General features: G+C 49.2%; 7 protein-coding genes across 7 annotated transcripts; 4 read left to right on the top strand and 3 right to left on the bottom strand.

The window, feature by feature from the left end:
- Positions 1 to 754: 754 nt before the first annotated feature.
- On the bottom strand, positions 755 to 2152 carry GIQ15_00586 (ankyrin-3; the record flags this gene model as incomplete). Its single annotated transcript, XM_033548003.1, has 1 exon — positions 755 to 2152. The coding sequence occupies one exon, from the start codon at positions 2150 to 2152 to the stop codon at positions 755 to 757; it is 1398 nt and encodes a 465-aa protein (XP_033408954.1).
- A 2243-nt stretch (positions 2153 to 4395) lies between these two features.
- GIQ15_00585 (uncharacterized protein) lies at positions 4396 to 5037 on the top strand (the record flags this gene model as incomplete). The annotated part of the gene is made up of 1 exon (XM_033548002.1): positions 4396 to 5037. The coding sequence occupies one exon, from the start codon at positions 4396 to 4398 to the stop codon at positions 5035 to 5037; it is 642 nt and encodes a 213-aa protein (XP_033408953.1).
- Positions 5038 to 8285: 3248 nt separating this feature from the next.
- On the top strand, positions 8286 to 9410 carry GIQ15_00584 (MNN9 protein; the record flags this gene model as incomplete). The annotated part of the gene is made up of 1 exon (XM_033548001.1): positions 8286 to 9410. The coding sequence occupies one exon, from the start codon at positions 8286 to 8288 to the stop codon at positions 9408 to 9410; it is 1125 nt and encodes a 374-aa protein (XP_033408952.1).
- Positions 9411 to 10028: 618 nt separating this feature from the next.
- Positions 10029 to 11863, bottom strand: GIQ15_00583 (uncharacterized protein; the record flags this gene model as incomplete). Its single annotated transcript, XM_033548000.1, has 5 exons — positions 10029 to 10044; positions 10109 to 11054; positions 11118 to 11268; positions 11332 to 11423; positions 11725 to 11863. 5 exons carry the CDS (start codon positions 11861 to 11863, stop codon positions 10029 to 10031), a joined length of 1344 nt encoding a protein of 447 aa, XP_033408951.1.
- A 369-nt stretch (positions 11864 to 12232) lies between these two features.
- Positions 12233 to 13053, top strand: GIQ15_00582 (66S preribosome component NOP16; the record flags this gene model as incomplete). The annotated part of the gene is made up of 2 exons (XM_033547999.1): positions 12233 to 12360; positions 12432 to 13053. The coding sequence occupies 2 exons, from the start codon at positions 12233 to 12235 to the stop codon at positions 13051 to 13053; spliced, it is 750 nt and encodes a 249-aa protein (XP_033408950.1).
- A 656-nt stretch (positions 13054 to 13709) lies between these two features.
- On the top strand, positions 13710 to 15384 carry GIQ15_00581 (uncharacterized protein; the record flags this gene model as incomplete). The annotated part of the gene is made up of 4 exons (XM_033547998.1): positions 13710 to 13777; positions 13871 to 14002; positions 14112 to 14134; positions 14219 to 15384. 4 exons carry the CDS (start codon positions 13710 to 13712, stop codon positions 15382 to 15384), a joined length of 1389 nt encoding a protein of 462 aa, XP_033408949.1.
- A 2780-nt stretch (positions 15385 to 18164) lies between these two features.
- GIQ15_00580 (peroxin 24) lies at positions 18165 to 19913 on the bottom strand (the record flags this gene model as incomplete). Its single annotated transcript, XM_033547997.1, has 3 exons — positions 18165 to 19467; positions 19522 to 19643; positions 19704 to 19913. 3 exons carry the CDS (start codon positions 19911 to 19913, stop codon positions 18165 to 18167), a joined length of 1635 nt encoding a protein of 544 aa, XP_033408948.1.
- Between the last annotated feature and the right edge of the window lie 913 nt (positions 19914 to 20826).

Below are 20826 nucleotides of genomic sequence, written 5' to 3'. Positions count from 1 at the left end.
ATCTACCCCTGCTTGCCTGAATGCACGTATCAGACCGCTAACTATACATACTATCGTGGATATCATTAGGTCTGCCAAGGGGCACCAGCAGTCTTCCCTTTTCCGTGTAGGGTGAGGGGAAAGGGGATGTTTATTCGATATGAGAGAATGATACCAAACCACTACTTCTGAGTTTTCCTTTTTCTGGGAGTTGGAGTTTCAGTGCTACTCATAGCATCCTATAGAAGGGAGGGAAAGGCACAACTGGGTCGATTCGACCGTCTTTAGGAACAACCGTTGAGAACGTTTTATTCTGAAAGCTAGAAAAAACAATAAGGCCCATGTCACTGCGTTGTGACTATGGACAGAGAGTACACCCTCCGCCTTCCTGTGTCCAATACCCCAATTACAGACATCCCAAATGCTCGCGGCGTCGATCCTACTTTCTAAACCAGCAGTTCTACAATTTCTAACTGATCAGAACTTGCAACCTGCAGTCAGTGCTAGGGGTGTGCGTCCTTGTTCCGTTGATTCAGGCGTACTCTAGCAAGCAGCATTTCTGGTGTTATTTTATGGTTCATCTCCGTTGCGATTGACGGTATACCCTGGGCATTTAAGTCACTTATACTGATGCCAACATCAGATCTTTCTGGGGGTAACTCAACCACCCAGAAGTCCAGCGGCATCCCAGAGCAGGCTAGCACGGTTCCACCGACACCCCGAGGATTCACACCAGCAGCCTTGTCGGAAAGGAGGTAGAACCGTACCAGCCACCTCAAATGCCGAAAGAGAGCGGTGTCATCCCTTGTATATCTCTAAAAGTGAGCTTGGCACCTCGTTGGATAAAAGTGGCCGCTAGGGAGGGATTGCTAGCCCGAGCCAATGTTAGCGGTGATTCCCCGTAGTTATTCTTAGAGTCAATATTGATTCCTGGCTTGCTGAGCAATAAGTCCACAATTTCACGATAATTCTCCCTTGTTGCTACGTGTAGCGGCGTATCATCATCATAGTCCTGGACGTTTATGTCAACCGCATCGTTGGATAGCAGCACCTGTGCCACATCCACATAGCCTTGATGAATAGCTAACAACAATGGGGTATTACCGCGACGGTCGCGACAGTTCGGGTCAATGTTGGGATTCCTAATCAACATTTCCACCATATCTGCGTTGCAGGTAATTGCGGCCACTGATAGGGCTGTCAGCCCTTCCCTATTTCTAGTGTTTGGGTCAACGCCGGCGACGAGGAGGATTTCTGCGGTAGTATAACGACGTCTAGCTGTAGCTAGCATAAGCGACGTGTTACCATCTGTGTCGGTATGGTTGATGTCGGCGCCATGTTCAATCAGCAATGCCACGATCGTGGGATAGGCATAGGCGGCAGCCCAAGACAGTGCTGTGTATCCTCTCTGGTCCTGAAGGTTTATGTCGACCTTATCCGAGGCTAACAATATCTCTACTAGGTCTTCATCAATTTTGCTGCTACTCGCTGCCAACATCAGTGCTGATTTCCCAGTAACATTGTTCAAAATGTTAGGATCGATGCGACTGTGCTCCAGCAATGTTCTCACAACCGCATGTTGAGCACGCCTCACGGCACAATGTACCACGGTGCCGCCATTCCTATGTTGAGTATCTGGAATTACGCGTGTATTATCGAGCATTAAGTTCACGGTAGTGCCATGATTCTCTGTCGCTGCCCAGATTAGAGCGGTATTGCCTTGTGCATCGCAACAGTTCGGATTGACACGAGAGTCCCCGAGGAGTAACTTCACCACCGAGTCGTGTCCGCCCTGTGCCGCCCAAATCAAGGCGGTGGGCGCTTTACCACTGGCATTCACGTCGATTCCCTCAGTTTCCAGTAGTAATTGCACTATATGGGCGTGGCCCATATGTGCCGCAGCTCTTAACGGCGACCTGCCATCAACGTCTTCCTCCGTGTTAACATTTGCACCTTGGTCGAGGAACTTCCGGACCGAACTCTCGCAGCCTTGTTCAGCGGCAGCCACCAATCCGTAGCTTTCAAAGTTCTTGATGTTGTTACGGTACAGAAAAATGTCTAGACAATCGTAGGTGCGGGATGATGTTTGAGCAAGGGAGTTGATATCCTTTTCCCGGATGAGATTCTCCGCGATTTCCAACAGTATTTCGTAGGGTAAAATAGACAACAGCATTTCTGCAGATAATATAAGGCGATCCAAGTTTGGTTTACCACAATTAGAAGGGTGAGATGTCAAGGAATGCTCCAATCGTCCGTGGAGACGAGTGTCGTTGTTTGTATATAAGTCTCAGCCTCGTCCAAAATTTCGCCTAGAGTCACGCAATATTCTTACAGGCGCTACGATGGAGTAGTTACTCAAGAGTATTTATGCAATACTACGGTTAGATGAACAAGGGGGAACAGAGAATCGGATCGAGCTTCATTATCCTAAAGCGGGAAATATCACATTGATCTATTGACATCCGACTACTGCCACCAGCCGCACCAACGTGGCAGCGTGTATGGATATGGACATCGATTACTACATGCCGTATCACCCCTAACTGGATGAGACATTTGGCTGCATGAATGACACCTCCATACTGCGTTGGGGATCAAGTGCCCATGTCACGGCTCCCACGCGTTCATTGCACTATGCACCACGGAAGACGACCGGATAGGTGACGAGGTATTAGACTGAACCGCGAGGAAGAAGAAAATAACGGCAAAAAATGGCCAGGAACGGTGAGATGCATGCAGGAGAGAGCCAGCGCATCAAGAGGGGGCAGAGATGCAATACCTTCCCCCGCATGCAAGGATCATGCATCCGGCGCCCTGCAAAGGACGGCTGAATTGTCAAGGATCATCTCGGGGGGCTTGGTCGAAACTTGCAACAACTGATATATTTAGATTCGTGAAAAGGTCAATTGGATGCTTCATTGGTAAGGCGTAAATTGCGGCTAGGTTACCACGAATTGACAGGATCCAAGTCGGTTTTGCTGTCATCGGCTTGGTATATATCACATCTGCAAAGGAAAGTTCTCTGGATCAGGGTTTTCCATGAATATATTTCACCCCTGAGGAAAATTTGGATACTGTGGTGATCTTTCCAGCTTTGATATCCATGTCGAGCCCAATGAGGCTATCCGGAGTGTTCGGGATGTCTAATAGATCAACGGACTCGGCAAAGGTAGCCTGTGGGAGCCTGTATAGTTTGACAGCCAGTTGCTTTTTATCCTCCGATATACGAACTGGCTGCAGCGCAAATAATCCGTTTGTATATTCTTGCCACGCATGGACATGGTCCCCAGCCCAGAACATTCTCAACGGGTGCCATATTAAGATAGTATTTCCTGAACATGGCTGAGGGGTTTGAAAGACACGGCCATCGATTATCGTAATACTTAATCATGATGTATCTGTTCAGCTCTTGAAGCGACACTGCAGGAATATTAGCAAAGGGCCATGATATGAACGAACAGGCTGTGTTGTAAACTTTTCTTCTGTAGGTATAGAAGCTTCAACGCTGACGGGGATGTTTCCATGAGTCTGACTTCCTGGTGATAGTCCTGCTTCCGTAGTCAGTCGCCATCGTGTTGGACTCTGATATAGGCCGTAACTAGGTCTTTCAACGCGGATTGACTGACGATGTCGCCGTGATCGATCGAGAGTAGACAGCGGGCTGGGAGTTATCTGGAGTAGACCCTTGACGGTTCTTTGATTCTTTGATTCTTGATTATTTGATTCTTGGATTATTTCGAGCTTCAACTTCACCAAGACACGCCCGGAGAATTGCCAGAAGTCGCATGTCTGAGTAAACTCGGCATCTTGGCCTTGAGTGTCTAGTGGTCTTCTTTGAGACTTGTGAGCTGTAGGATGTACTGATGCCGGAGAAGTCGATATATGTAAATACTCCGTAGAAGTGTTACCCCGAAGGCCGGCCATGTTGATGACCATCTCCAGCACCAGCACCAGGCCATGCTCATCTACCTCTTTGACCATCTGCCTCCGTATCCTCTGATACAGCATGGAGTCGTCGTTGTCGCTGTCGCTGAAAGAAAGGGAGAAAGGAAGAAAGGAAGATGGCCGCATGTATCGTATCTCGCTGCATGGGGGCGCGGCGTGCATGACGGCCAGGGATCCCACGATATAACATCCCTATCCTCTTCTTTTCTTCTCTTCTCTTCTTCTTCTTCTCTTCATCTTCTCTTCTCTTCATCATCTCGCCCATGAAGTCGCCGTCAGCCACCCACGTCAGGAGCCCCGTCCACCGCACTAGTCGATCTCCTGTCCCCTTAACCTAGTTACCCCGTCCCGTACCCGTCATCGCAGTTACTATAGCCGCCCTCCTGCACCCCCTCTCGACACAGCAGCAGCAGCAGCAACAGCAACAGCAACACATCAGACACAAGGAATATACAAGAATACAGACACACGATGCTCACCGACCGATCTCCAACCGTCCTGCGCGCTCCCACGTCTCTCCTCTCGCAGGCCATGGCCCAAGCCCAAGCCGAGTCCTCCTCTTCCTCCCCTGCCTCCTCTCGCTCCCGCCATGCTGCTTCGCTCAGCACTCCCTCGTTCCGTCTCGAGAACCTCCCTCGCTTCCATCCAGCAGTCTATCAGTCCGCCAACAGCAGCTCAGCCGCTGCTTCCGGCGCCTTCGACTTCGATGCGATGCATACATCCGCCCCGCCGCACCTCTACTCGCATACACAGGCATATCGTCCCTCCTCGGCCTCAGCAGTAGGCTCGTCATCTTCTTCCTCTGCTGCCTCCTCGTCCCGTGATGCCCTTCGTCAATACCGTGATCTGGTGGCTGGCATAACCCTCTCGGCGCGCGCATCTACTCAGTCCTCTGCATTCTCTAAACCCTCCAAGCCCAGGCTGGAACCCCTGGGCAGTCCGGGGCCCGTCACGCCTCTCGCCCTGGAGGAAGAAGGGGATGAATACCTCTCTGCCGGTGCGATGGAGATCCTGAGAACGAATGACCATGCGCACGCAGGCATGGAGAGGAACGAGCTGTTGGATCAGCTTATCATGCGAGAGAGAGACCGCATTGCATCCAGGATGGACTGATCTCTTAACCTTCCACTCCCCTTACTACTTTCCGGACTCTTTATCTCGTACTCTGCATCTGTTCGACTCGACTCGACCGCTCTAACGACCTTATGGCATCCTGCTTTATATCACTTTGCGTTTCTTACAGCCTGTCCTTTCATAGACCAGCACCAAGCCCAGATACGGCCTACATGCCACACTAGATTTCCATCTTTCATACACGAAACCACGAAAGAGGAGATCATCTTGACCCAGGAGTTTTGTTCTTTTTTCCTTTTCTTGTTTTTTTTTCCTTATTTATATATAGAAGGGAGGGGAAAGAAGGAACGGAGTCAGACCCAGATGGCTCCATTTATACCCAACGATACAACGATAAAAGAAAAAGAACCGACTCCCTTCTACATGGCTGGTCTGTGTGTGGTACATTATATCTTCTTGCATTTTTCTTTCCTACTTTTGGCACTATACATACCCGTCGATCTCTCGTGCCTTGTCTTGTACCATCTACTTAGCGTTATCCGTCGATGGCCGGATGTTTATACCCCGATACATCTGCCCTTAGCCACGGCATATTATTCTTTTAGTTACAACCCATATTTCCTTCCTTTTCTTTCGTATATATCCCTTGTTTCACACTTGATACATTTTCTAGACTTTATCTGCGATGGCCATAAGAGCGAGCGAATCGAGTAACTGCAATACACCTGACACACTTCCATGCACTGTAGCATCGTAGATATCAAATAGACTCCTCACAAATCTATATCTAACATCTAATATCTAACACCAACACCAACACCAACGTCAACACCCCTATCCGCTACCCGCCACCCGGGTAAGCTTAACTGGAATAAGCGTTCCCGCTCCCGCCCGACATCGGCCTCTCCTTTGCCGGGGTCCCAGCAGTTACAAGTTGGACATTCATTATCCCTTGACACTACAGTTAATACACGTAAAAGAGAGATTCTATCACTCCGTACAAAGGCGAGGAAGAGTTCGATGGCGGGCCGTTGAAGACGTCTAATTGGGCTGTCACAGAGCTTATCGCACTTTATCGCCAACCTAAATATTTTATTTCTTCGGCAAAGGTGAAAAAAAAATATATACACCAGCTCGCACATGTCAAACGACTCGTTACGGGCTGCATCTGCGACTGGCGGCGGTGTATTAATGTCCGGCTTGGGTCCGTCAAACCGCACACACCCGAGCAGTCCCAGCCTTGTCGATGGATCCGGTCAGCTAACGCATCACCACGGTAGCAGCGTTGTCAGTGGCAGCGTCAGTGGCAGCGTCAGTATGGATAATGGAGCTGGCGTCGCGCGGCAGGGTGTAGGCGCTGGGACGACGCAGATAAAGGCTCAGCATGACTACAAGGGCTTTGTGGCCGGGGTGTTTTCAGGCATCGCGAAGCTATCGGGTGAGTTGGACATGCTGAAGCCGGGCACCGAGTTGAACATCTACTGACGGTCTACTCCTATCCTCACAGTTGGCCATCCGTGCGTATCTCACCGAGAGCATATCAAATGCTAGTTGAAGGCTTTGGCTGCGACTGCGACTGACGACTGACGACTGACGACTTCACGGTGCCACAGATTCGATACTATCAAGGTCCGACTACAGACGACCAAGAGCACGCACTTCAAAGGCCCGCTAGACTGCCTGCTGCAGACGGTACGGAATGAGGGAGTCACCGCGTTGTATAAGGGGGCCACGCCGCCGTTGATGGGCTGGATGGTCATGGACTCGGTGTATGTTGAGTCTTTAACTGTAGAGGTGCGGGCGTGGTACTGACTAAATGTAGCATGCTGGGTTCTCTGACGCTGTATCGACGACTGATATTCGAGCATGTCTTTGCCAACGCCGAGCTACGGGCAGCTGTGCCGTTCGTCAGCCCCGAAGTCCCTGAGAAGCTGTCGACTTTCGGCCATGGGATCGCGGGCATCATGGCCGGTTCGACGGTCAGCTTCATTGCAGCGCCGGTAGAGCACGTCAAGGCCCGCCTGCAGATACAGTATGCTGCCGATAAGAAGCAGCGACTATACCAGGGCCCCATAGACTGCTCGCAGAAGATAGTAAGTCGGCTCTTCCACTTCCTCTGCTGGCGAGTATGCTAAGAGACAGCTCCGCGCCCACGGCCTTCCAGGACTCTACCACGGCCTCTGCTCAACCCTCATCTTCCGGTCCTTCTTCTTCTTCTGGTGGGGATCCTACGACATCTTCTCTCGCGCCTTTAAGAAATATACCGACCTGTCTGCTCCCGTCATCAACTTCTGGGCCGGCGGACTCTCCGCACAGGTCTTCTGGCTGACGTCCTACCCGTCCGACGTGGTGAAGCAGCGTATCATGACAGATCCGCTCGGGGGATCGCTGGGCGACGGCGAGCGCCAGTTCCGTCGCTGGAGAGACGCTGCGGTGGCTGTTGGCAGAGAGGGCGGGTGGAGAGCGTACTGGCGAGGGTTCCTGCCCTGTTTCCTGCGTGCGTTCCCGGCGAACGCGATGGCGCTGGTGGCCTTTGAGGGCGTGATGAGGGCGCTGCCGTGAGTCTTCGTCATCTCCATGGCCACTCTGTATAGCGCATATATATAGCCAGGTATACCCGTTGATCTGCATTCTTCGTATCCCGTCGCCTCACCTCAACCTCATCGAGCCATCCTCAGTAGCAGTCTATCTTGCAGTACTCGCTCTGTACTGATATAGTGTAGATATAGTGTAGATATCTTTTGCAGACATAGATGTGTAGAGTAGATGTAGAGTAGAGTAGAGTAGAGTAGAGTAGAGTAGAGTATTGTATATGTGAAGAAGATGAAGAAGATGAAGGTTCGGTTTAAGCCCGCGCCTTGCCCCTTTTGGAACTAAGCCGCGAGGCCCAAGAAGGAAATGCAACTTCAGCATCAAAAGACTCGCAACTTCAGCTTTCGCCCTCTCTGCGTCTTCCTCCTCTCCTCCCTCTCGTCCGCTCTCTTCTGCGTCCCAGCCTTGTCCTCGCCTCGACCGTCTGTCTTCCGCCTCTCTGCTGACGGCCAGGCTAGCCGGACAGGTGTTCCCCCGTCTGCGTCCGCTGCGTCCTGCTGTCTGTCCACAAGGAGTGTCTCTCGCTGTGAAACATGTTGCGGAGGATTAGATTTATGCCCGGATAACGAACTCAACTCTTCTGTGAATCCAATAGCCCGATAGGACTCAGAGCGTCGGGCTTCTTCCCCCTTCGTGGACTGATTCCTCGCCCCTTGGATCTCTCTCTCGCTCTCTACCAAAGTTGTCTGCCAAAGATGGCGCTTGCACGCTCCTTACGACGTACGAATCCCATCACTATCGTCCTAGCCAGTCTGCTGGCCATTGGTTTCCTCTTCTTTATCCTCTCGCCTACCTCTACCGCCGCTTTCACCTCGCAGGAACGACACGATGACGCTGCCCAGAACCCTCTCTCTCCGCCGACAAAACCATTCCGCAAGGCCCAGTCGGCGGCGGGTGGCAGGCGTGCTCCTCCGCCGGTCGTACACTATAACATGAACAATGTTACTACCTCCGGCACCGCGGCGAACAACCGCGAGCGTATCCTCGTCCTCACCCCCTTGTCGCGGTTCTACTCTGAGTACTGGGAAAACCTCTCCAAGTTCACCTACCCTCACCAATACATCTCCCTGGGCTTCATCATCCCCAAAACCCGCGAGGGAAACGCAGCCTACTCGGCTCTGCAATCGGCCATTACAAAGACCCAGTCCGGTCCCATCGATGACCGGTTCGCCAGCATCACCATCCTCCGACAGGACTTCCCTCCACCGATCCAGTCCCAGGATGAAAAGGAGCGCCACAAGCTGGAGAACCAAAAGATCCGCCGAGAGTCGATGAGCCGGGCTCGGAACAGCCTGCTCTTCACTACCTTGGGGCCCTCGACTTCCTGGGTCCTCTGGTTGGACGGTGACATCGTCGAGACGCCCCCAACCCTCATCGAGGACCTGACAGGCCACGATAAGCCTGTGCTGGTAGCAAACTGCTACCAACGTTTCCGCAACCCGGACACCAAGGAGATGGATATACGGCCGTACGACTATAACTCGTGGACCGACACCCAACGGTCTCTCGAGATTGCCAAAAATATGGGCCGTGACGAGATCATGCTGGAAGGATACGGCGAGCTGCCCACGTTCAGGAACCTGATGGCCCTTATTGCAGACAGGTCGCCGGAGAGGAATACCAGCGAAATAATGGAGCTGGACGGTGTCGGTGGAACTGCGTTGATGGTCAAGGCCGCCGTTCATCGAGACGGAGCTATGTTCCCTCCTTTCCCCTTCTACCACCTCGTCGAGTCCGAAGGGTTCGCCAAGATGGCGCGAAGACTTGGATGGAAGTGCTATGGATTGCCGAATTATTTTGTTCGTCTTACTCCCATATAACCCCCTTGTTCGAGACATAACCCGCTAACCACACCCCCTTTTTTTACTACAGGTATATCATTATAACGAGTGAGAAATTTGCTTCTCAGTTCCGACTCTCTTAACGTTCTCCTTCCCTTCCCAACCCCTTGCTTTTATCCTACTATTTTTTTTATTCAACCTACGGCCACGTATGATCGTGTGATCTCTAGATTTTCTGTACCAGATATCATTCTTTCTTTTCTTTTCTTTTTTTTTTCGTGTTCTCCTTTTTTTTAAACTTTCGCCCTTTCCTCTTTCTGGCGCCCCGAGTCTTTGCATATAATGCATTTTCCCTTCCGTCTAGCTCGTTCCTCGTTGCCTCGCTTTCATTCTCCGCTTTAGTGAGAACAAAATTTTAGATATGTCAAAGGGGGGGAGGTGTTAGTGGTTTTTTTAATGTAAGGTCAAGCCAGAAGTCAAGACAGACAATGAATCGGCATGAAAGGTATAGCTGTTGGAGTAATCGATTGGACTCCCTTATAGAGGAGGAAATTTAGGGCTGGCTGGCCCTTGAATGGATGTGATTCAAATATATTTTCCCGTTCCCTTTCTTTCTAGTTATATATTTTCTAGCCTATCCTCCCCCATTCCCTTCGTCTAGTCCCACGAAATCCTAGAAAGGAGCAACTTGGTTAGCAATGCTATATTTATAACGGATATATAGGGGGTGAACGTACCATAGCATTATTCCTGCTCCAGCAGCCATAGCAGCAAACTGCATCAGCGTCTTCCTAACCTCTACCCCCTTATCTTTACCAGTCTCTAGCAGCTCAGGGATAACCGCTACCGTGCCAACATACAAGAATGTCCCAGCGGTAAAGGGAAGCAACAAGTCGCCGACTGTAAGGCTGGTCCCCAGCAATCCAGGTGCCGATGCTCCAGCCCCAGCAGCAGCGGAGGAAGAACCCCCGCCAAACTCCTGAACCGCAATACCTATGAATGTTCCGATGAAAGCACCAACTGCAGTAACGAACTGAGCACCCATGGCTTTACGTTTGGAGAAACCAGATTGAATCAGGAGCGCAAAGTCGCCGACTTCATGGGGGATTTCATGGAAGAAGACAGCAACAGTGGTAGTTGCCCCGATGGTGGGGGAGGCATAGAAGGACGAAGACATCGCCAGTCCGTCGGTGATATTGTGCGTGAAATCTGCAATCAGGTTCAGGTACCCGCCTAGCTTGACGCTGGGGTTGTTGCTGGGACCTTCCTTCTCGCTTTCACCATTCACGGCCACGTTGGAGGAGGCTGCTGATTTCCGCTGCTTCAGCTCGCCGTTCTTATCGTCAGGCGATACACCGGTGGCTGTCACTAGCTCAGATTCATGGCTGTGGCCGTGGTCATGCGCATGGCCGTGCTGATGACCGTCTCCTCCAGTCGCGATTCTCAGTATCTTATCCATGGCCACAAACGTCACGAAGCCAACGAGAATAGCCAAGCCAAGTAGTAGGTTCTTGTTTGGCTCGACCATCACGAATCGAACGTGTTCCGGCGAGTCCTCTCCAAGGAATATCTCAGGTAATAGATGGAAGAGCGTGTCTCCTAGTAACCCGCCCACTGCAAAGGCAACCATTACGGAGAGGGAAGATGGGTCGATATTTGGAGGGCATAGTGCCAGTAGAAAATCTGTTGAAATAATGAGGCATCAGCACCTCTCTCTTCAGTAGATCACGTATGAGGACTACGTACTGGGAGGTCCAGAGATGTAGACCGTAGCGAGAATGGCATTCACTGCTGGGCTTCCAGGGAAAAGCACCGCAAAGACCCTCGAAGATAAACTGGCAGTCTCCGGGGCATTGGCGAGCTTCTGCGCGTTAAGAGACTGAACGAGCGGACACTCCTGATTGAAAAACTCGAATTAGACTATTCACGTCTAAAGGGGGTGTATAGTTATGTTTCATACCTGTAGTTTCTCCTCGATCTGGGGCACGGTCAGCTCCCCAGCTGAAGCCTTGTCCGATGTAGCTGCTACCAGGACAGCGAGGAGCGCAAAGACTGCCAGGGTGAGCCATAACCGGCTATGAAAAGGGGAGTATCTAATTGAGCGAGCCATGGTTACTCCCGTGAAGCCGATATACTATATCGTGTGCAATGATGTTATCGCAGCTTTTTGGTGTTGGGATGGCCTTCTTCCCCATCGCGGGAGGACCAAGCTACAACCGGCCTAGCTTGCGATTCTCCATACAAACCTGCACAACTACTTTATACAAGGACGAGGCATGCTAGAAAGAATTTATTCACGGAGATATAGCTATGTAAAAAGTTATTGACAAGCAGTCTACGGCTTGTTGAGTACTAGTGTCGAACTGCTGGTGATATGGCTTCTTGGTCAACAGGAGATGTCCATTTCCAGAATACATGCACATTGAGTTATCTCCAATATCTTGTTCTATCGTCCTATCGTCATCATTAACGTCTACAGCATTGTAGTTCATGATCCGTTGGAAGATGTGAGCGCAACCCCTGGAACATGCCTTTGAGAGCCGGAAGACTTGACCAGTCCCTCATGGCACGATAGGCGAAGAATGTGGCAGCTTATGGCTTGGATAGAATGATATCTAGGTCGAACACGACCACTAAGCAGTATTTATACGTATTTATACTCCTGATGAATCTGTAAAGCTCTTTAATGCTCCATCTTCCAATATAAAACAAAACTCCTGGCCAACTCTAGATAAGATAAAGTGATGACCACGTGACCAAGTTATGATGCAAACTTCAACATGTAAAAAAATTATTAGTTTCAAAGAAGCGAAAGAAAATACCCATCCCGTCAACAGTTTCAATTCAAGAACACCGTAAAGATGGGGAAAGTATTGCAGAAGAAGAAGAACCGATCTTCGAACCCAAAGGTCAAGCACAAAAGCAAGCAGGCCAAAAACGGGAATAAGAAGATAAACGTCTTCGGAAATGCAATTATCAAGAACAACTGGTAGATTCTCTCCTCGGCCTCATCCCCCGCTAAAAGAAATAAAAGTAACAGAGGCTGACCGTGATGAACAGGGACAAAAAGTTAACACTCACCCAGAATTACCGCCGTCTCGGGCTGACGCCTCGCTTAAACGCACCTGCGGGAGGAACGGAGAAGAAGATATCTGCAGCGGACAATGAAGCCTCGAAATCCACAAGATCGGATCTGAATGAACCATTTCACATTCCGCTTACTCACAAACGAAGCAAGAAACTGCAACCAAGCGAAGCCCGCGTTGAGCGTGATCCAGCAACCGGAAAGATCCTGCGCGTCATTAGTGGAGACAATGAAGACGACGACACAATTGAGGTCGCAGGACGGAAGCGACGAAGAGACAACCCGCTCAACGATCCACTTGAAGATCTACCGGAGGATACTGACATGGCGCTTGATGGTCTCCGTGGCACATCGTCATCCGTTGGTGTGATTGCAGAACTAGAAAAACAGGCTGCAATTCAGGAAGAGCAGCTGCAAAATAAGAAACCCAGACATCAGAGCAAGCGAGAAGAAGAATGGCTCGAGGCTTTGATAGAGAAATACGGCGATGATACCGCGCGAATGGCGAGGGACAAGAAACTCAACCGCATGCAGCAGACTGAGGCCGATATTGCAAGGAGGCTGAGGAAGATGAAGGAGAGAAAAGAGAAGAAATAAGAGAGTCGACCGATTGCTCTGGAAAAGAAAAGATGTATACGGACTGGTAGGCGGCGCTATCTTCGTTTGCAAGGCGTTTTTTGGACGGTTTTCTGGTGATCAAAAAAAATGGGTTCTAGAGTGTGGGTTTCGATTTCTGATTGTATTTTGTTTCTAAGGATCATAATTATACCAAGCATCTATACCTTCCCAGCAGCATTATGTTCTATTGTCTGTGTTCAGCCAGTACAGGGTGCAACTCTTCCTTTTTATATGGCCTGCTTCCTCGTTGAACAAGATATCCCATCCTATACTTCACTACAGCAACAGTGAATACTGATATTCAGCTCTGTTAGCTAAAGATACCTAAGAGTGTTATCTTTGTTGTGAATCTGTGTTCTAGCGGCAATTTCCCTGGTCTCTTCACTTCACCTCACTTGGTGAATGGTTTCCCGCGCCTTGAGTGAAGGTAAACAAACCTCATTCCCCTTTGCTCTCGCTAGTCTGTACTCCTATAAATACCCTCCTTCACGCGCACACAAATCACAACAATCTTTCCTTCTCTTCCTTCTTCCCCCTTACTGCGGATTAGATCTCAACCTCCTTTAAGCTGATACAGACTTAATAAGGACACAAACAACGCGTTAACCTACTCTATCTTGCTAGATCCAGTCAAGATGAAGTTTCTTCTTCTTGTCCTGGCGTTGTTCCAGCTTCTCCAGGCTACAAGCGCGCGTGTGAGCCCGTAAGTTGACTCCTTTCACGCTTTTACCTTGCAAAGACACACAGAAGTTACTATTTATCTTCTATATTAAGCTTAACCTGACTTCTCTTCTAGTTACTTTGCAAATATCACCTTTGCTCACTGCCCAGCTCCAGATGGATCTTTCTGTTTTGAAGGCCGTCGTGGTCCTATGGTGATCAAATGTATCAGGGGCTCCGTTGTGAATACTATCAACTGCAAGAAACAGTAAGACTTTATCCTATCTAAATTATTCCTTGATGTACCTCGCTTGTAGTCTATTATATCTTGCCCTGAACTAGCCTGGTATATCAGTAACTAATATTTAACTCCCTAGTGAAAATGACCGTACCGCAAAGTGTATGTATTCTCTGGAATATCCTATGTCTATCAATTATATATCCCACTGCACTGTTGATAGTATGGCTAGCTAACTATAACTAGGCTTTGAATCATCTGAAACTGCTGGAGATGCAGCTTGTCTTCATGGAGGTGTAGTCTCACTCACTATCAAGACTGAGCCATTTGCGTCCACTCTTGCTCCCGTCAACAAATTCGCTAGATCTCTTATTGGAACTGAACCTATCGCTTCTACTATGTTCACCCTGGATGACCCTATCAAGCCCTCTGGCACCCATCGAACTGAGCCAGTTGCTTCCACCTTTGCTTCTGGCACTATGGCTCCAATTATGACCCCTGATGACAAGGTTGTTATATCTTCTGATAACCTCCGAACTGAACCCTTTGCTTCAACCCTCGTTCCTATTCCACAAATTGGGATATCGGCTGGCACCACCATCATCTATACTGGCTTATCTGTCGACAGCACCACTACTATCTCTACTGTGTCAACTACCACAGATGTAGTGCTCACCAGCTTGTGGACTAGTTCTCCAACTCGCAAGATGCAATCTAGTGTGGCTACCCCTGAGCCTATTATTAGTGAACCAACCACCGAGACCACCAATGAAGCGAACGCATCTATGACTACGCACAAAGAAAACACAGTTTTTTCCACCCAATGCACCTCTTTGGCTCAGCCTACTTCGGAATCATCTGGCTCTTATGTCCCAGTTCCGTCTATTCCAACTGTTAGCCTTTCCTCGACGTCGGCTATGAGTACCACCGAGCCTACCACAACCAGCAAGACCACAACTTCAAGCACTACTACGTCTGCAAATACTCTGGTTATCACTATTACGCCAACTTCGACCACTATGAAGGAGACTAGCATGATCACTGAGTCAATTGTCACCAAGCAGCCTCAGACTTCTCTAACCACGGAGCTCAAGGGTACAACAGAGAATACTGATACTTTTTCTGCTAGCACCTTTGTTTCCACTGGTACCTCTAAGCGTCTATCCTCTGAAAACACTTTGGTGCTTTTGCTTCCAACTCAGACTAGTCTATCTACACACTCCGACATAGTCACAACTGTGTCATTCCCCTCATCTACAATGACTGTTTACAAAAATCACACTTCGACATACGCCACACCAACCTATAGCATTGTCACTTCCACACCCAACAATGCAGTCAATGAAAACGGGACTGACGCTAAGCTTGCTTATCTTTTTAGCATCATAGTTGCCTTCCTGGTTTTGGTGTGATCTGCTACTGTCACGATCATGGAACGGTCATTTAGTTGACTCCAAGAAACTCGAGCGTCGAAAAAGAAACGAAGCAGAAGATGTGTTTACAATGGTTGCTCTCAACTTGCCTTAATTTTTCCTATTTGATTTTCCTCTGACATCCTCTGTTCTGTTTTAATTTGAGGGGGTGGTGATATCGAGATGGAGTTAAGCTGGCAGGAGGTGGTGTGCCAATAGTTAGTTAAAAAAAATTAGTTAGTACGAGCAAGCATGAGGCAACGAATAAAAACTTTGTTAAGTAACTTCTTTTCTCCCTCGCCTTTTCTCTGCTAGAATTTAGGTAGTCAATGAGTACGGAGTACTGGGTGCTCACCCAGTATCTCCTATCTGCGAACTTTTGAGGGCTTTTTCTCACACAAGCCATAAAGCATGGTACATGAAACACACCCTTTTTAACCGTTTTCGTTTGAATATTGGATGCTTCTCTGGCAGCCAACCAATATTACAACTTGTAGAGCGAATGGCACCAATAATGTTATTATTGAATAGTTAGGAAATGACGATCTAGTTACCTCATTTTCGCGTTAAAAACAGGACGAAACCCCTCAGGGGGTAGGGTAGAGCAAACGTTCTAATCAAGGGTTTATATTTCATCATCCAACAATTCTGCAGCTAGCTTTAGCACAAGGACGTCTTCCTCGTTACTTGTCCAGTGCTGTACATGCTTGTGCTTCTTTCCGTTTAGGTCGTCGCTGTCAAAAGTTGTATGCATATAAAAGCTGACCGGAAGAGACACCCGACCTATCTCGGCCGCGAGCTTGACGAGCATGGACCTCCGCAAAAATGGACCACTTATTGGCCACTGTTTGTCTTCAGTATTTTGCACCTGAATTATACCAGATGCAGGCTCGAATCGTCTCCTGTAAAGTAAGTATGTTATCAAATACCGAAAATAGAGATATCTCGTCGATGGGCGGCGATCACATTGAAACCTAAGAGGTTGTCGATGCATATCCTGGGTTGTAATCATTAGCAAAGCCTGTTAAGTTCCTTTTTGTATAGGAGTCAATAGTCGGAGCATCATACCTTCCATAACAGACCTGGATAAATAAAATGATCATCCACGCCATGATTTACTACCACGACCGTCCATTCGTACTCCTTGTTAGAGGCTAAATACGGAACTATCGCAACAATACCCATATTCAATGCGCGTGCAAGGTGTACATCGAGTGTGATAACTAGAAAAATAAAAATCGAATATTCTCAGTCACAATGGAACGGAAGGGGAAAGGATAAGGGGTTGAAATGGAGGTGAACACACCATTTCGAGGATCATCAATGGGGAAATCTCCAACACCAAATGCATAAGCCAGTATGTCTTGAGAGAGAACCTTCGGTACCAATCGACATGCTACCACGAGTGCCGGTGGTGCCCAACCTAGGACGTGGCAATATGACTCTTCATTCCCCATGCTATTCATCCTCGTAGCTGAGTAGTATTGTCCAGCCAAGCGTGCATACGCTGCTTCACCATCGAGTGTTCCAGCTCTGCGAAGATACGGCGAGGACTTTAAAAGCTTGCCAGTAAGTACCTCCCTATACATGTTTGCGATATCGTCTCGGTGGTGTAATAACTCTCCCATTTCTTCTTCAATGATTTTGCGTTGGCGGTGGATAATAACTAGTTCACGATGGAAATGAGACCGCCATGTGAGTATTATATGAAAGAGCCCGATGGCTTGGGCGAAAGTCACATCATTATGGCTGGCTGAGTCTCTGACGAGTTCCTGTGCTTTTTCAAATCCACGTAGGCCGCAGGTAATTTGCGAGATCCTCTCATCAAGGAATTCTTGGGGGTTAACGGCCCGGATATGTATTGGGCTTGACTCAAATCCCTGGCCAGGTGGTATGGGTGATGGGATATCTTCAGATACCTCGGATCTTGATCTCGATTTCGCTAGCGAAATTGGCGATGGGGGCAAATTTGGCGTTGACTGTGACTGTGCATTTACCCCTATAGGATCTTGGGATGTCGCTGGTATTATTGCACGGGACTTCGCGAGAGGTCCCGTCAGTTCCCGTATGTCGGACCACGACCGCGGTGTTGGCGCTTGGCTAGATGAGCTTCGATGAGATGACACGGCTTCCAGGCAGTCTTCCTTCATGTCTTGGGGTGCGCTATCAGGCGAAAAGTTGGCTGGGCTCAAATATATCTTCTCCGCCTCTGCGGCTATTATTTGATTTAGAGGATGCTCTGGTGGAAGTGTCAGGGGTTGTGACGCTGTGTCTGTGTTTGATGGAAAAGAATCCATGATGCCAATTATGACGCTTGAGACCACCGTATAAGTAGAGGAGCGGGTATGGCAACCAACGAGACAACAATGAGATCGACTTCGGTTTCGATTATTCCCAATTGTTCTCGTAGCCGGGCTGGAAAGCTGGGAAGACTTCTTGGCTAGAGGACCAGGACTTGGAATGCAGGAACGACGCATATTCCCATATTTAGTCCTTCCATAGGGCAAGCGCAGCGTAGCTCCAGGAAGTCGCCTCCATGACGAAATACAATATTTCCGTTGCATCCAGCGGCCATACAAAGGGCCCCTTAAGTCCCATTTGTATTGTTCCTAGTTACGACAGAGCGTCTTTATTTTGAAAATCGTGTAGGTATACGCCGTGTTCTGGTAAACTGTGAATTGGTGGGTATCCGCTGTGAATAACATAAAGCTCGTAATGATTGTATCATGACGGTGAACCATAGCTGTACGCCTATATCAGGCGAGTAGAAGGTAAATTGGTTAGGCGGATAGCGAAGTCGCCCTCGACGTCTTCTCATCAACAGTCATTCTTCGCACGACCCTAACCCACCGCCTTCTTCTCCAGTCACCAGCCCTGTCAACTCGTCTAGTAGCCTCTTCCCACTCAGGCTTGTCTACATGGCTCGGGCGTTTATTCGTTTGTGGTGACTGTTGCGCCTTACTCCTTGGGCTCTCCCACGAGTCCGTGTATGTCAGGCTATCAGTGACATCAGGGTCCTCCTCAGGCGGGCTAAATGGCAGATCCCATACCCAGCCTCCAACCTCTTCACCCATGATTCCATCGTGGCTATCGGGGATTTCAAACTCGACTCCCGTCACCATACGTTCCATAACCCATTCTCTGCATTCAAGGTCCAATTCCCATTTCTTGCTTTTCCAGACCCATCCAGGTGGGGGTCGCACGTCTTCAAAAAATCTAGAGCCTCTTGGTCTATCTCCAGATATACGAGATGGGCAGAGCGGGTCATATGGAGTGGATGTAAATAGGAATGGCTCCCATTCAGGCGATGCTGAGTATAAGGAGTATGTTTTATGCTGCAGTTCAAAGATCTCGACCTCGCGCTCTTCTGGTTCTGCGGAAAGTGATATGGCAGTAATTGAGTCCAAAAGATCCATCAAGCCAACCGCAGTCAGAGGGATGGAGTACCCATAAAGGTTGAGCGAGGATTTCGGTCCTTCCTTCTCTTTGGACTGAGATGCGCTATGAGATTCAAATACCTCCTTCACCATCTCAAAAAAGGGCTTAGCGGTAGGATGTTTAGACAAAATCAAAGCGTCCCCTAGGAAGAGCATGATGAAACGCCAGGGGAGGAGATGTGATGTGAGGAAGACGGCACCTGCACATCCGGTGAATGCAATGAAGAGGGACGAAGACAAGGTTTCGTTGGAAAAGTTTGTGGCCGGAGCAATGAGTGATACGGCTGCATCATGGAGGACGGCAAAATCCGCCATTGAGTTTTGCAAATCTCGCATGTTATGGAAGAAGTCTTTAGATGTCTCAGGGGCGGGCTTTATAGTTGTAGCTGGGGCAAGTGCCGGGCCTTCGTACGAGTAGTACGGGGTTGTACTGGAGGTTGAAGCCGACGGGGGCGGTGGAGGGTGCCGCGTCAAGAAGGCAGGAATCATGAAAGAAAGAAGAATAATAACAAATGGAAGCACCGCCAATAGGTATGGGTCCAGACAGAGAAATGAATAGACACATATAAGAGACCAGGTTTGAGTTCTGCGCCTCCAGGATAGAAGCTTAATGACTCTATACTGGAATTTAAAGGCAATTCCGATTCTGCTCAGAGTTAGTTACGGGAACTACCACCACGGAAGTATCTGTACATCATACCTTGCATTAAAGCGTCGGAAGTTGTTTGTCATGGTAGGGAGGCTAAAAGGTGGCCGCTCTATCGACGCTGCTGCCTCAGTGGCGTCCTCATCATCGCTGTCGATATCAGACGGAACCAGCTGCTGAAGGAATCTTAAAGAAAGGTCAGTAGACATACTAGGGAACTATACAAAAGTAGAGACATGCCTGGCAAGCAGCCGGTCCTGCAACGAAGGGCCAGCGGTGGAATTTGTGTCTTCCTTTCTGCTATCCATCTTGACAGAGGACTGCTGCACTTCTTCCTTTGCAGAGTTTGAGGGAAGCCTGCTGCCATCGTGCCTGTCGTCATTGGTGACACCAGCGCCGCTGCCGTCGTCCTGGTCCGAGAACAGTTCAGCGGTATATTCATCCATCGTATCTCTCAAGTCTCGCACCAGGCAAGGAGTTCTATCTTATATCGTCCACCTCTTCCGTATGTTTCTCGAGATGGACTTCCTTCGACGTCGCCAACTTCCTAAAGCGGAACATGTCGTCACATGCCACACGTGACCTCTAGATCACGGGAGCGATCCGCCGCTAGTCCTGATATAGCCTAGTCTAGTTTACCTAAGCCGTATTATCTAAGCTATACTTACATAATCACAGGGGAAAGCCAAAAAAGGGAAAAAGCGACTTCTACTTTAACCTTGGTTCCAAACGACAATCAATTGAGACGTCGAATATCACAAAACAAGTTGGCATAGTTTGAACACTGGCCGGTTCAGTCCCTCGCCGCCGAGCCCAGAGACGGTTGTGAACTCCGCTGGTGGCAAGTGGCTTTCCCCTAGCAAAGCAACTAACGACCAACGCCGCTTGATCTCGTCAAGGGAGAGCTCCGCTAGCCACTAAGAGTTAGGAGCGCCTGTACCTACATGGGGGTACAGTACCTCACTGACCAGGTTGCTTTTTGATGCTTGCTCCACCGGGGGAGACGAACGACAAAAAAACCCTTCGACAAGAACAAGCATCACTCTCGTTTGCTCCCGACCAGCACGTCAATTTCTGAACTGGTGGGCGCCGTGACGAGATACTGTCCGCCTACAGACACTCACCTGGAACAGTCGTGCTTCGACGCCTGCGAACATCATGACGCGGTAGCAGAATTCCAGGAACGAGCAGCCGCTTCTGTTATCGGCCATTTCTTCGCGGCTGTTGACCGGAATATTCACCTGCGGTCGTTTCTGAGCGTACCGGTTGGCACACCTTCGCCCGTCAGCTGTCAGGTCACCTGTGTAGACGTTGGTTGTCAGGGCGCGCGGACTGCCATACTGACATACTAGTCGAACG

The sequence above is a fragment of the Arthroderma uncinatum genome, assembly GCF_011692745.1.
Source record: "Arthroderma uncinatum strain CBS 119779 chromosome Unknown scaffold1, whole genome shotgun sequence".
Lineage (NCBI taxonomy): Eukaryota > Fungi > Ascomycota > Eurotiomycetes > Onygenales > Arthrodermataceae > Arthroderma > Arthroderma uncinatum.
The sequence above is the reverse complement of the archived record's forward strand: the minus strand, read 5'-3'. Positions and strand labels throughout refer to the sequence as shown.